Source organism: Pristiophorus japonicus, chromosome 1 (genome assembly GCF_044704955.1).
Source record: "Pristiophorus japonicus isolate sPriJap1 chromosome 1, sPriJap1.hap1, whole genome shotgun sequence".
Taxonomy (NCBI): domain Eukaryota; kingdom Metazoa; phylum Chordata; class Chondrichthyes; family Pristiophoridae; genus Pristiophorus; species Pristiophorus japonicus.
Window position 1 is genome coordinate 341,841,992 of NC_091977.1, and position 16,524 is coordinate 341,858,515.

Sequence of the window (16,524 nt, forward strand, 5' to 3'; positions counted from 1 at the left end):
GCGGTATGGAGAGAAAGCAGGAAAGGGGTACTGAGGTTGAATGATTAGCCATGATTTTATTGAATGGTGGTGCAGGCTAGAAGGGCGGAATGGCCTACTCCTGCACCTAATTTCTATGTTTCTAAACTGTTCTGGCACTTTATCAAGACAAAGGATCAAGAACAAAGATTATTTTGACCAGGAAAATCCCATATAATTAACCAGATGGCTGATATAGTAGTTTAACTCTGCTCTGATCTTCAAAACTATGTTTGATTCTTTATTACAATGAAATCGAATTTTAAAAACTAGATCATTATCCCAAGTGGCAGTCCAGTTACACTTTTCATCTAATTAAAATGGCAGGCACTGCTGACTGCACTAATCACAACCTCCACAACACACTGTAGAAGAAGCAAACATGTGAATTTAAAAGAAAGAAAAGTGCAACTTAGGGGTTTACACAAAAAAGTTATATTCATTGTGCATTGGCTCACAATTGTTATGAGAAATTTTAATGCCAAAGTACTGTACTGGCCTGTTTTAAAAAATATATATTTTAGTTTAAAATTATTCTAATTATTCATAGCAGAAAAAAAATTAATTCTCGATTTTTATACCAATATAATAAATTTTGCTGTGTATGTTGAAAGTTGTACATAAGAAAAGTTGAGGACAAAAGGGCAATGAACCCAAAGTTCATCCCCCTTTTCCATCTTTGGATTCAATGATACTTTGAACATGCCTAATGTTTATGACCGCCATAAAAGCTGCCGGTGTCACTGCAGCTGGCGTTAACGGCTGCCCAAAATGTTGGTGCTGGCAGGACTGAAAAATTGGCACTGGGGACCAATGATCATTAGCCCAGCGTGAAACTCTCAGTGTAACGCCTTCCTGGTGACGTTCGTCCCGGCAGCAGTCCGCTAATGTGACGTGCCCGCTTCAACAGCCTCTGAAAACAAAACTGTGATTACGCAAAGCATTGTAGGATCTTAAAAGGGCAATGCATTATCATTTTCTTAAAAGGACAATGCCTTCTGAAATGATAAAAATAAAAATGATGTAAAAATGTGGTTTTTAGACATTAACATTCAGCTATTGAAGCTAAATTCCATTCCGCACCTAACAAAATGGGAAATGTCCTTCAGCATTAACACAAATGGCTCAGCAAGCCTGGGAAGGGGCACCCAGGGTCTCGCACACAGCACTCCAGCTTTGTGCAGGGGGTCAACATTGCAAGAGAAATCCTCTACCCACAGGGACCAGGGGGCCCTCCAGAAAGAATGATATGGGACCAGATCACCAAGGCCATCACTGCCAGCAGTGTCACCCCCCTCCCCCTGGCTCCAGTGCCCAAAGAAGCTTCATGACCTCAGACCACTAGTCAAGGTCACTGAATGCATTTCCAAAAGCCATCTCCTACCAACTGCACCACTAGCCTCATACTCTTCTCAATGCACAACTCCACCACCCCTCCATCACTCACCTACCAACAATCTGTACCAATCACAAAGCATACCTCCCATTCCTAGCTTCACCTCATCCCTTGGAAGAAAGAGTGCTCGCCATTCTTGGCAGGGACATGGCTGAGCCCTTGGCCAGTGGCAGGGCTGAAAGGATACAACAAGCTGGTATCCTCATACGTTATCCTCCTTCTCGGTTGCAACTCGTGCTTTCCCACCCTCTCATCACCACAATTCCACCCTTCTGCCTTCCTCATTTCACACACCTATGAAATGCAGCCTGCCCAGCCTGCAAGAAGAGGGTGAGGAGAGTGAAGAAACAGAAACACTGTCACTTGATTCAACACACCCAGCCACCAGCTCAAGATCTACCAGCAAGACCATTTTCATGTTCCCTAATCAAAGTCAGCAGCCTTCCACCAGCCATCCTGCAGGCACTGGGGTAGCACTGCGTGACATCACTAGGATAGGCAAAGGCACACACAAGACAGTCACTAAGGGAATCCACAACGGTGATGAGTTGATATCTTGATGTCATATTGGATGGATCGATGTATAAAGTTGGATTGGAAAGTTTGCTTTGTGGTGGCTTTTATTTCAGCATTGTGGCCAAGAGGACGTTGTGATGGTCAGTTACAGAGGGAAGGTAAGGTGTGGGACAAATGTTGAAAGGGGAATTTGGTTTGTCGCCACTGGGACAACAGGTGAATGATTCCATCCCAGATATCCCGGCCAGAAAGTGGTGGTCTGTGTTGTGTCCTTCCTTCCGCTGCCACCTCTTCTGCGTCTTCCTCTTCTCCTTCTTCATCTTTCTCTTCTGCTTTCTCCTCTTCCCGCTGAAATAAATGTATAAAATGCTGGAATTGCTCAGCAGGTCGGGCAGCATCTCAACCTGACGTGAACTCTGTTTCTCTCTCCACAGATGTTATCTGACCTGCTGAATATTTTCAGCATTTTCTGTCTTCTCAGAAGCCTTGCTTTACCATCTGAAGTCTTGCAAGCATCCAGCAGCACTCCATGCACACTTACAATCATTTAGCATGTTTTGCACCAAGCCACTACTTCAATAAAGTAAAAAAAAATCCAGACCAAAAGCTTAAATACAAACTTACCTGAAAGACATGTGTGTCCCTTTAAGAGGTGCTGAAAGTGCCTCAGTCAGTCCGCTCAAGACTGGGTTTTCATGGTGAGCTTAGGATCCAGTGCTGAACTCAGCGTTAAGGTCCAAGTTCGCTGAGGTGACGTTAATTCGGCATAACATCACTCTCAATTTACATTTCCTGGGCCAAGACCTTCACCAAAATGGCAGCCACCAAGTCCTGCACCACAGAAAGGCGCTAGAGTGGCAGCCGCCATTTTTAGACCAGGTCATAGCAAAAACTCGTGTCTGTAAGTGGACCAATTTTTAGGTCATAGTCTCTACTATCCCACTTGACATTTATTAATCTGTGAGCAAATATGTTCTTCCTACTGCTCATTTTAAATTAAATTTTCAATAACTTTAAAATGTCAGCCTGGCCTCAGTGGTAGCACTCTCTCCTCTGAATCAGAAAGTCATGGGTTCAAGACCCACTCCAGTCTTGAGCACAAAATCTAAGTGGACACTTCACTGAGGAGGTGCCATTTTTCAGATGAGACATTAAAGCCCCAGGTGAACGTAAAAGATCCCATGGCACTTTGCAAAGAAAAGCAGAGGAGTTCTCCTGGTGTCCAGGCCAACAGCACGATAACAGATTATCTGATCATTTATCTCACTGCTGTTTGTAGGATCTTGCTGTGTGCAAATTGACTGCTGCGTTTCTGCAAGTTCTTTCTTTTCAAGTTAAATTTGTGTCTCTGTACTACCTGCCCGGCTTATTGTGAAGCAATATTTCATTGTTGTATACTTCAATCGGGTACATCCAACCCCATCATTCTATCCCATTTATTAATTGTTTCTTCATATTGTCTATTGTCAAAATATCTACCAACAGAACTGAAATTGAGACTCAACGAACTTACTTGCTCTTAAAGTAAACACAGCACAGTAACTTTGAATAACTTCAATGGGACATTGACCCCAGATCAGTCAAGTAAATGCTTTACTTTTTTTCATGAACTCTGTCCAATTCTTGATTCATCTCAGTTCTTTGTAATGATTGAAGTCCCAAATAATCAGAATTACACAGATTACATAGAATTTACAGCACATTAACAGACCTTTTGGCCCAACCAGTCTATCCTGGTGTTTATGCGCCACATGTGCCTTCTCTCACTCTATTTCCACATATCCTTCTATTCCTTTCTCCCACATGTACTTATTTAGCTTCCCCTTAAATGCATCAATGCTATTCACCTCGATCACTCCATGTGATGGCGAGTTCTACATTTTTATATTTTTTTCTTCATATCCCAGAGTCCATAATCAGTTATGCATATTCATTTTCTAATCCTCTCTCAGCCTTCCTGGGCTATTTTGATGTGTCTACATATTATGAGGGTTCATTTTCTCTAGTTGCTTTGTTAAAGCAAAAACATTGAAGTATGGGCCTATTGTGTTTCAGGTTACAATCTTGTTCTGTTTTGCTCTGCTGCATCTATCATTGGTACAGTCTTCTGCCATGTAATTTCTTGAATTTTCTTTTGCTATTTTTCTTATAATAAGTAACTCTCATGTGATTGCTTCATGGGATTGAGTTTATGGGGTTCAAAGTCAATTCTGTGATATGCCACAGCAACTATTTTTTTTAAAGAAATAAACAGAAAATGCTGGAAATAGTCAGCAGGTCAGGCAGCATCTGTGGAGAGAGAAACAGAGGGAACGTTTCAGGCCGATGACCTTTCGTCAGAACTGGAAAAGGTTAGAGATTTAACAGGTTTTAAGCAAGTGCAGGGGCAGGGAAAGCAGGGTGGGGATGAAAGACTAAAAAAGATCTGTGATAGGGTGGCAGACAGGAGACAGTAAATGATAAAGGGATGTTTGTGCAAGGTGAAAGGAGATGGTAATGGGAGAAGTTATGAAAAAAAAGATGAGTCTAGAAGAGGCGTAAATGAGAATAACAGAATCACCAGCAACAGCTGCCGTCACTCACTCTAACCTCCCTCAACTTGCAGCACTCTGTTCTCTCAGACCCAACTCAAACCTCGTTATTCAACCTGCTGACAAGGATGACACTGTTATTATTTGCTGAACTGACCTCCACCTTGCGGAGGCTGAACGCCAACTCTCTGACATGTCCCCCTACCTCCCCCTGGACCATGACCCCACCCCGAACATCAAGCCATTGTTTCCATGACTGCCACTGATCTTATCTCCTCTGGATATCTTTCTTCCATGGCCTCCAACCTTGGCCAGTCTCTTCCTATCTACATCCGCAACTCTTCCAATGCCCTCCACTACTTTAACAGTTTCCAGTTTCCTGGGCCTAACTGGTTCCTTTTCACCATGTACGTCCAATCCCTCCATACCTCTATCCCCCACCAGAGCGACCCGAGAGTTCTCCACTTCTTCCTCGAACAGAGACCCAACCAATCCCCATTCACCACCACCCTCCTCCGCCTGGCTGAACTTGTTCTCGCATTGAACTTCTCCTTTGACTCTACTCACTTCTGTCGAATAAAAGGTGCTGCTGTGGAAACATATACAAGTCCTAGCTATATCTGCCTTTTCGTGGGATGTGTGGAACATCCTTTGTTCCAGTTCTCCTCATGTCCCTTCCCTCACCTCTTTTTCCAGTACTTTGATGACTGTATCGATGCCGTTTCCTGCTCTCGCCACAAACTGGAAAATCTCAACTTCGCTTCCAATTTCCAACCATCCCTTGCCTTCAAATGGTCCATCTCAGACTCTTCCCTTCCTCAACTTCTCGGTGTCCATTTCTGGGGACAGGCTATTGACCAATATGCACTATAAACCTACTGACTCCCAGAGCTACCTTAACAACACTTCCTCCCACCTCGCTTCTTGTAAGGACTCTATTCCATTCCCCCAGTTTTTCTATCTCCATCGCATCTGTGCTGACAATGCTACCTTCCATACCAGTGCTTCCGATATGTCTTCCTTTGTCCTCAACCAAGGATTCCACTCTACCGTGGTTGACATGGCCCTCGACCGTGCCCCTTCCATTTCCTGCATTTCTGCTCTCACCCCATCCCCTTCCTCCCAGAACCATGATCGGGTTCCCCTTGTCCTCACCTTCCACCCCACCAGCCTCCACATTCAACAGGTTATTCCTCCACCATTTACGCCACCTCAAATGTGATCCCACCACCAAACACATCTTCCCCATCTCTTTCAGCGTTCTGAAGGGACCATTCCCTCCACAACACCCTGGCCCACTCCTCTACCACCCCTATCACCTCCTCCCCTTCCCGTGCAAGTGCAGGAGATGCAACACCTGCCCTTTTACCTCCTCCCTTCCCACTGTCCAAGGCCCCAAAAATTCCTTCCAGGTGAAACAGCGATTTACTTGTTGTACTTTGAATTTAGTATATTGCATTCGCTGCTCAAGATGCGTTCTCATCTACACTGGGGAGACTAAATGCAGATTGGGTGACACTTCCATTCAGTCTGAAAGAGTGACCCCGAGCTTCTGATTTCCTGTCACTTTAATTTTCTGGACCTCGCCTCCTTTGACCTCTCTGTCCTCGGCTTCCTCCACTGTCCCAATGAAGCTCAACATAAGTTTGAGGAACAGCACCTCATCTTTCAATTAGGCACTTTTTTAGCCTTCTGAACTCAGCAGTTATTTCAACAACTTCAGACCATAACCTCTGCCTCCCCAATTTTTCCCAAACAGCAGCTTTTTCTGATTCTATTCCCATTTACACCTGCTCTAGACCCATCTTTTGTTTCTTTATGTGTCCCATTATCATCTCCTTTCATCTTGCACCATCATCCCTTTTGTCATTTAATCTCTCCTGCCTTCCACCCCATCACAGACCTTCCTTTCTATTCTTTCCTCACCTCCCTCTTTCCCTGTCTATGTACTTGCTTAGAATTGGTTTCTCTCTCCACAGATGCTGCCTGACCTGTTGAGTATTTCCAGCATTTTCTGTTTTTATTTTAGATTTCCAGTATCCGCAAAATTTTGCTTTTGTATTACATTTTTAAGGAGCTATGTGATTTATTGCTCTCATATTGTCCCTGGATATCATAATGTATAAGTGTTAGACTTGCTGCTTTGCAACTGTCTACTATTGAAGGATGACTCAACATGCTTACCTATGTTCTTCTATAGCCATTGTCGAGTTAAGTGTAAAGTGCAGCAAAATAGAAATGAGATGAATATTTGTTTTCATGATTATTACTTGAATTCCAGTTTGATGAAGAATTTATCATTCTCTAATATTCAAGCTTTTAATGACTCAATGCAATTTATGGAAACATTAATTCATTAAAGTGCTTCCTTTTACTTTTCTAATTCACACAAATATAATGGTTTGAAATGTGAAAGTGTAGAATTGCATCACATTTTAGGATTGTGAACATGACCAATATACTGGTATAAATTCATGGAATAGAATAGAGTACTCCAATAAGACATGACAGTAGTTTCTTTTAAAGTAAATCATTGATATTGTATTACAATATGCAAATTGTTTTATGTGGGTTACTGTCATGCGCATCACATGTTCCCAGGAGCTATTGCTAAGGACTTCCAACAAAAGCATTTTGCCCCTAATCATGTGTCAAAATTCAACATTTTTGGATAATGCAAACTTTGTATGAACTAAAGTAAAATAAAGTGCACCAAACCTCATATTGCCTTAAAATCAGCTTTTATAGGCTATCACAACTGCTATGTCAGCCTAAACCATCCCTTGAATACAACCATTTTAAGTTATTTTGCTGATCACAGATTGCCAAGTAAGTAGAACTGCTGCAACTACTACTCTCCTTTGAGTAATGAAAGGGGGTCGATTACAAATGCGTACCTTTTGACAACATTCTTATTTTAGGTTTTTCACTAGTTTTCTCTTTCTCTCTGTTTTTATCCTTGTCCTTTTCTTTCTCCAATTCCTCTTTATTAGTTTTATCATCATCTTGAAAGCTTGGAGAATTGGTGAGCTGCAGCTGAATTGAATCCTGCAACACAAAAATGACTAAGAAATAATAATTCCTTTCATCTGTAAAATTACTGGTTATATTGTTATCACTTACAATGAATTGTTAACCTACAGATCGTCCATTTTATATTGGTTTCTGAAAATTACCTTCTGAAGAATGATAATTAGAGCATAGTTTGAAATGAACAGTGCCTTCCTCAGCTGAGAATAAACATGACAAAATGTCCTCAATTTAAAATAAATTTTATAACACAGGATTGCCTTTCATAAAAACAAGTGTTTAACCATAACAGCTTGCAATTTGCAGTATGTGTCTTTTACAAGTAATGCTCAAATCGCATCATCTCACCAACATCAATGGGAATGAGCAGCAGACAACAGTATACTCCCTCAGTTTTTATATAAATTGAGATTTACACCAGTATAAAGAAATTACTCCATGTTATTAATGAGTATCCAAGGCAAAGATCACAAAGGTTGTACAAATGTCCACAATATAAGCTAGCAGAATGTGCTGCAACACTTGGTCTTTGAAACAACAAAGTACATTTTATCTCAAAACATTGGTATCATAAACTGTGCAAAATTCCATCAATATACTTTGGACATACAATAATCCAAACAATTGAGAATTTAATATTGATATAATGGAGACCTTAATGAAAAATGTCACCAATAATCCTTATTGTAACAAGTATTAACCTTATAACATGGAGAGTGGAAATTGGATTTCTGCAGTCTAAAATGTTAGATCTACAGTTCAACAGAACATGTTCTGTGGTTAAAAGCTGGTTGTAGCAGGCTGCAATTGACCAATATAATGCTATGCACATGAGTTCACTCTCGCTCTACAGTTTCAAAACAAAAATGTTTCCTGCATTGTTTCTGCCTCTTTTCCACCCCCCCGCACTTGTCCCCCATAACCCCTCCACACACCCCTGTAACGCCCCCCCCCCCTCCCCCAAGGAACATTGGGTGGTTTAGATTACTTCTGCGTCACTCCTGGCTTTGCTGCTAGGAGACAGTGATGTACAGGTAGGTCCTCCTCCTTTAACCAAGCATCTCACTTCCACCTGAAACTTGACTAGGTCTGGTCTCGGCATCACGACTGGCAATTTGTTCAGGCCAGCACGGCTGTGATTTTAATTTAAATCATTCAGTCCTTGAACAGTGAATAAATACGCACGCCACCTGGCCAACGTATCCAGCTTCTTAAAAATAACAGAGCTAGAATGCAGCATTTCTTCCCTCCTTTCCCTTCTGTCCCCAAAAGAAGTTTCCGGATTAAGATTGTTTGACTTCTTGTGCCAGAATCCTTGGTTCATATAAATTTCAGAAACAATGTTCAAGGCAGTCTTAAGCTTACGTCCTCATATGCTTACATTTGTTGTGATGTAGACATCTGGAAAGCGCATGAGTTATAGAATAGTTAAAACTCTGCTGATGCTAAAACAGACTATTTAGTATCAGAATTCCACTATGAAAAGCATATGAATTATAGGATGCATTGTTGTCTTTTTGTTCAGTACTCCTCTTAGTTATCCAAAGTCCTCGCCATATAGCTGGAATGCTTCTGAACTGGGTTTAATGCCTCAGCCTGCAAATGTTTCAGTGTTACTATTTCCTCCTTTTGAGGACTGAGGTGAAGAAAATCTTGCAGAGAAAAGCAGCGACATCATAAGCAATCCTTCCTTTTGATACGGGGCCTCCTCCCTTATAGCTTTGCAGCATGTTTGATAAAATAGTAGAGTATGAAAGTGAGTTGAACCTGCAGAGAATTACAGCTGCTTGGCTGCATAGCAACAGGGGACACATGTATGAGGTATAACAGAAAATATTTGTACAATATAAGCTCATTTTGCACAATTTCATTAAGCTAATACATTGTAGTCTTTAAACCAACCCATATCACTTCTGAAAAATATTTTCATAATAGCTTCAAACTCAGGAATATAAAAACGTTTCATTGGTCTGTGAACATTTATAATCCTTTTAGACATGCAATGCTTTAATAGCCTTGATATAGTGGACTTCCAATGCAACACTTGCATGGAAATTTTCCATGTGTGAAGCATCCTCCCTCCTCCACCATACAGCTTTAAACAAAATTATGAGTCTGATGTAGCACTGCTGCTATGAAATGTTGTGCAGTGTCGTGCCTCTTGTAGAAGCTTAAGATTAACCAGGGAAATCTAATATAATGTCCCAAATACAAGTACATTTTTTCCAATACATCCCTGATGAGTCTTGTAATGCTAGACAAAATGAAAAGAAATAATAACAATGCACCAGACATTTTATTTATAATAATTATCTTATAAGCTTATAAGTGACAAGCTGGTTGTATTATATACCAAAAAACACAAAGCTAGATTAGTGCTTCGCGCTATAAAACTCATTGAGGATGTTAATAGAAAACCTCAACTTTTACATTTTGGGAGGTTACATTTTGCTTTTTTCAAGATTCATGAGTACTGGCTCACTGCTAAATATTTTCATGCCAGCATTCAGAACAATGTTTAAATCAACGAAGGCTTTTACATAATGAAACAAAAATGTTAATTTGAACTTAGGGCGATAGTGTAAAATTATATACCTCTATTATATACCTCTCCCGATTTTCATTTTCATTGACTTCGATGGAAACAAAAATCAGGAACGCTCTGGAATGGCCAGCCAATCTGATATATCACACTTTACACTATTGCCAAAAGTTAAAATTACCGGCCCCCACCCACGCCCCCCTCCAAGTTTCGAAAGGCTTCCGTAGAATTTTTTATCAAAATCTTGTTCATTTCTAATGCTGCATTGAAATGACAATTATTCATCAATATTTTCACCAAAGAGCAATGATTGATAACATTTAAGATATTTACATGTGCCCACACATCGGTGCAGTTGCTCCCAGATTTGAAACTAAATGGGGTAATCTGATGTGTGTATTACTAGATGTCACCACTAAATTCATTTCAGTTGAACTTAATGTAACTTGTTTGTTGCTTGCAGACATACATGCATACTGGAGATCAAAGACTATTATGCCCAGAAAACATGTAGACCGGAATTTTCACATTGGAGACCATGTGGATTTGTGGGGCAAATCGGTGATTAAAGGCGCAGAAATTGACAGCCGATCGGGAACCTTTACGTCGGTCGTGTTTTGACATGTGCCACGGACCCGCTCGGGAGAGGCGGGCGACTTCATTGAGGATGTTAACTACTTGTTTGCAGATCTTTAACTGACTTTTTATTGTCAAGTTTGAACTTTAACTGGTTGCACACAGGATTCACGCACCTTGGGAACCTCGCCTGTGAAGGGGAGGCAGCTCAGTGGCCATTGTGCGAGTTCATTAACTGACAGCTGGAGAAAACACAAATACTCCCACATTATACTTGCTTCCTTGCCTAAGAGAATGGCTCTTGCTGACACCATTTTGTGCAGAGATGTAGCTTTCATGAGTTTGCAGGTGATTTATGCAACCTCAGAAGCCATCCTCACCACATTGCTAGTCACTCAATACATTGGAGGATTGTGCCTCTGATCTCCACTTTATCTGACATCTATTAGATCAGCATGGGTGCCACTTGAGCTGCCGCAACTTGGACCTCAGAATCAGATAAGCCCCAGCAACACCAGCCACACCAGCAACAACAGTAGCAGCAGCAGCAACCACACCATCAGCCTTCAATTCACTGACCTGATGTTACATAGGAGAGACAGGATCAGCACAGGGGTACACTGCACCAGAGGTGATACCCCCAACACGGTAAACAGGCAGAGGATGAGTTTCCTGGTCATGACTAAGCAGCAGTGTTTCAGGAGGCTCAAGCTATCGCGCCAGGTCATCGCAGACATTTGTAGCTTGTTGGAACAAGACCTGCTGCCCAGAGGTCCTGGCGGACATGCCTTACCAGTGGCTGTCGAAGTCACCACCGCCCTCAACTTCTTCACCACAGGCTCCTTCCAGGGGCCTGCAGCAGACACATTTGCGGTATTTCGCAGGGTCAACCATTCACAGATGCATCACATAGGTGACCGATGCAATGTTTCATAAGTCAGCCAATTATATCAATTTTGACACTGATGAAGCCAGCGTTAGTGAGTGGGCTCTGGGCTTTGCATCTCTGGCTGGCTTTCCACAGGTGCAGGCATCATCAATTGCACACATGTGGCTGTCAAGGTACTGCCACATCACCCAGGAGTTTTTGTGCACCACAAGGACTTCCACCCCCTCAATGAGCAGTTGCTCTACAACCATAAAAGGATCATCATGCATGTGTGTGCCAGATTCTTTTGTGCTGCGCCAGGCCAGCGTCCCTCAGCTCTTCGTACTTCCAAACAGACTTACCAGCTGGCTGCTTGGAGACAGTCACAACATAGAGAGGATTGGAGCTGCAGGAAGAGCAAAGCGCAGAGCGCACAGCCTCTTTGGAGGGGGAGGAGGAACCCGAGGTGGAGCTGGTAACAGCAGTGTCACACATTGCTGCCTGGGAGGCCCAGGATGGCTTCATAATTTATTTAACTTGCACCAGTGCACCTATATGGCTGCCAGATGCTGTACCAATGTCCCTCCAACCACCACCAACACCACCATAAAGCAGTCCTTCAATGACCAAGCAATTCCCGTCACCCAAACCACCATTGCTCAAGGTTAAGTAATGTCTCACCATTCACTTCAAGTGACAAAGCCACTTTCCAGGTAGCAGGCAAAAATGGACAAGATAGGAAAGTAGTGCAAAGAAATAAATTTATGTGCATCATAAATAGAACTTACACTAACATTTTGGCAAACACTCATGTGCATAACCTTGTGCATCTACAATTGTGTCTTTTTTCTTTTCTGCATGCTTTTATGAGGTGCAACCCCTGTAGCTTCAGTAGAGGTAGAGGCAGGCTACTCACTTCCTTGCTGCGACTGCTTTCACACTTTTGGTGGACGTCCTCTGGGCTTTGGAGCCTGTGTGGGCCTCGCCAAAGACTGCTCCTCCTGCAAGTGTGCAGGGGCAGACTCGGCCATCAGGATCCAAGGCTGCATGTGCGACTCTGCCTGAGGGGGAGGGAACAGGGGAGATGTGGGAGCGCTTTGAACAGAGCCCCCACTTCCATGTCTACTCTCAACATCATCCCTCTCATGGGCCACTCGCACTTCCCCACTAGCAATGCGCTGGAGAGCACCTTGCTGCATAGCAGTGGGGCGATGAACGTCCAAGTCTATGTTGGTATCCCTGCTCGAGATGAGGTTAATGAGAGTCTGCAATCTGTTGTTCACAGCAAACATGTTCTCGTTCGACTAGCGTTTTTGCTTCTGCATGCAGGTGGCCATCCTTTCCATGGATGCAAGATGGTGGTGCTCATGTTGGAGATGGACGCCTCTATTCTATGTATACTTGCACACATCACAGCTGCAAAAGATGCCAGAGCCTCGCGCATTTGTTGCTGCTCTTCCGAGATCACCCTCTTTCTCGACAGCCCAGAGGCTCAGCACCTGCATACAGCTGAGCAGAGCTGGGAGCGTCCTGCACCCTCCGGCGAGAACACTCCATTTCTGTCACATCTGAGAGACACTACTCTATGCTGTACTGGACCCACCGAGGTGCGTGTATCTGCGCAGGTGCTGGGTGCGCATGGGTCTGGATCCAGGACCAGCTGACTACATCCCTGCTGTTGACCTCCTCCACAATCGCCAGCACTACCCTCTTGGTCTCACTGGAAGGTCTCGAACTCCCTGGAGCTGGGCTTCCAGGGATGAATCAGAGAACTGGGTGCTGTCTTCTGCCGCTGGGACTGCATGCCTCCCTCAAGCCTCAGATGGAAAATCTTAACCTTCTGAACAACCGCACCTCCGCCAAAGAGCTCTGATCCTCCTCCAACAACCTTCATGTGATGTATGGAAGGCCGCTTTAAATATGAGCTCAAGGTGAGTCATCGATTATGTCATCATTTAACTGCCCGGGAAACCCGCATGCCTAACTCAATGAATCCATTTAATTAGCTATAAATTATTTTCTTTTTCACAACATATTTATGGCAGATAGGCTATTGTTAAAAATAACCAGCTAGAATTGCCACAGGATGGTTGTTGAGAGTGGCCCCTGATTTAGTCACTGTTTGAGATTGTGGGGGTGAACTTCGGCTTTGGTGGCAGTATAAAATGGTGGTGGTTTTAATGGAAAAGGAAATTGGCGGGCTGTAAAACAGGCTGCTGATTTGCTATTGGCAGTTTTACGCTACTGCTGACGTTGAATTTCAGCCCCCGTGAGTCTAAAGTTGGTCAGTACATCTGATCTAAACTGACACCAACCAAAACACAGCTTTCACTGACAGGTAATCAAAGAATTAAGTGTACCAGAACTTTTGAGAAGGCATAGTTATGAGAGGTGAGGTGAAAGTTATATTTCATTTCATGTTAAAATCTTGAGCATTCAGAAGCTGCACACTGAAAACTGAAAACCAAAAAAATGCAACAAAACTTAGCAAATTTAACAGAAAACAATCTGCCGTGCACAAAGAAACTGGACTTCACCATTGGCTCCCCCGTCTTCATGAAAAAACGTTCGGCAAACCTTTCCCATTTGTTTCCAAACACATATCAAAATGCATTGCAATGTCACCTATGGATGATGCCATTGTGATGAAAATTAGGTAATTATTTGCCTGTTTTCAAATAAAAAGGCATGCACCTGAAAAAAAGGGTTCTCAAATCATTCCAATAGACTGCAATCAGTATATCCTTATAAGCATTTTCATAGGTTCTTGCAACTCAGAGACATGACTTTCAGATATCAAGAACTTTGTCTAGAGAAAAGCATAAACTGCAATTTGTTGCTGAAACTTACAAGATATTCAGCAAGGTAGCAGACAGTACAAGATCAGGCGGAAAGATTTCAGGATTGAAGTAATTTGATCTACGATTTGGTTAAATGTATATTTAGCCCCCAAGCATATACAGATGAGGCTGGGGGGCGGGGAGAGACTGTTGGGGGGGGTGGGGGGTGGGGAGAGACTGGGGGGTGGGGGGGCGGGGAGAGAGACTAATATGAGTGAGACACTAAAGAAGTAAACAAGGCTTTATTCGACCATTTATATTATTGCCTAACACTAGAAAATATTACAAATCCATTTAAAGAAACATCAAACTGTGGAGAACTATAAAATCGGTGTAATATCAACCAAACCTGTCAGATCTGTGTCCACACTGCCGGCTTAAGATGCACTTAAGATCCAGAGATCCAGTAAGACCTGCTTTTTGAGGACGGTATTAAGGTCTGGTTATAAACGGATCTTAATGATGAAACTTCCATTTTGGGCGGTATTCAGGCGATAATATATGGGCGACAGTATCGAATACCTCCCGGCAGTAATGACTGTGGAATTTACTGCCGGACGGTAACTGGGCGGTAAATGGGCGATTTGAGGGGAAACGTCCGCCCTAATTATTTTAAAATTCAGCTCTAGTGATTTAAGTTAAAAGGGTCCTGAGCATGCTTTTATGACTTTTTATGCTATGTTTCTAGGCCCAACCCACAGCCTCGGGGCAAATTTTTAGTAAATTTATTACCAATTTCTTTAAGAATCGTCTAATCGGTCCAAAATTCACCTTTTGCACTGAGAATCGAGGGGCAATGCCCATTTTTTTTTCGCTGGCCAGATTATTCTCTTTTTTTGGGGGAGCGGAAGTTTTCGCCAGCGATAATCTTGGGAATCTTAGTGGTCTTTTGGGCAATCGAGCGCTGGCGGATTTCTAGGAAATTCTAGCCCTAAGGTTTGGCAGCGCACTGAATTGCAACTGCCAGAAGTCTAATAGAGGAATGCCATCATCCAAGGCTGGCATTCCCATTTGAGCAGTAATTTTATCACTGAGTTTTCCTTCCTCGCAAGAGTTGGAACAGCACAGAACACTCACTGGTATTGTTGGTGTCGGCATTAGTGGCAGTTTTGTAGGTGTGACAGAAGTTATCAGCATGAACAAATTATGAATTCATATTTTGAGATATGGTGGCTTCCCATTTGTCATGTAAGGTATTGCAGAAATCAACAATACAGAAATGACCTCTTCTTTAGGTAGTATTTCAATGAAGAGTTGGATTTTGTTGCCACAGTCTAAATTTTCTTCCTTGCAATGCTCATTTAATCAGCATTTAATTTGAGCATCGAGAAACATACGCCATCATGCTGGAGGAATTCATAATGTTGGTGAGTGAGACTGTCAGCTGCTTCTTCACAATTGCCAGAGTGAAAGATGTTCTGCCAGGAAGTCTATTTTCCATCTGGAACTCTGGCTCTGTCCTACTTTTCCACCCAACTCTTTGAGAACATCTACTTTTGAACCACTAAATTACAGACTATCCAAAATGTACACCAACACATTGCATGCATTAGCAACTTGGTTGGCAGCATTGTAGAGATTCATCCAGTGGTGTGGGACAACTGTTGAATGAGGCTGTTTTTGAGGTGTGCTTGGCTCCTTACATCATGAAAGTGGAGTTTTGCTAGCAAGCCTAAACCTCAAAGCTGAACAAGAAGAACTCCACACCATTCAGTCCTTCAGTGGAGGTTGCTGCATTTCCAGTAGGGGAGACGAGCTCAGAGAATATTTCGTTTCACATTGAGTTTCTCATGTATATTTTGCCATGTATGCCATGCTACATATCACTACTTGTTCCTGCACCAAACCATAGCGATGTCAAAAGCAACTACTCACCAGCTCAGTAAGAGATGATGGAAATGAAATATTTACACAAACCTTTGTTACCATAAAAATTAGAGATAGAAAAAGAAACACAAAAGAAGGATAATCCAAAGCATACTGAAATCACAGAAGCCAGTCTTCAGCCAATTCGTTTCACCCCACGTGATATCAAGAAACAGCTGAGCGCACTGGATACAGCAAAGGCTATGGGCCCCGACAACATCCCGGCTGTAGTGCTGAAGATTTGTGCTCCAGAACTCACCGCGCCTCTAGCCAAGCTGTTCCAGTACAGCCACAACACTGACATCTAACCGACAATGTGGAAAACTGCTCAGGTATGCCTT

The 16,524-nt window shown here is 42.6% G+C and overlaps 1 protein-coding gene across 13 annotated transcripts in view; it reads right to left on the bottom strand.

Annotated features, from left to right (window-relative positions):
- The window catches only part of LOC139273211 (cAMP-regulated phosphoprotein 21-like), a 705,332-nt gene that overhangs the window by 183,149 nt on the left and 505,659 nt on the right, over nt 1–16,524 (bottom strand). For all 13 annotated transcript variants that reach the window (XM_070889897.1, XM_070889855.1, XM_070889888.1 and 10 more), the window contains one exon: nt 7,359–7,509. In XM_070889897.1, the coding sequence (XP_070745998.1) occupies nt 7,359–7,509 (151 nt within the window). The remainder of the gene's footprint in view (nt 1–7,358; nt 7,510–16,524) is intronic.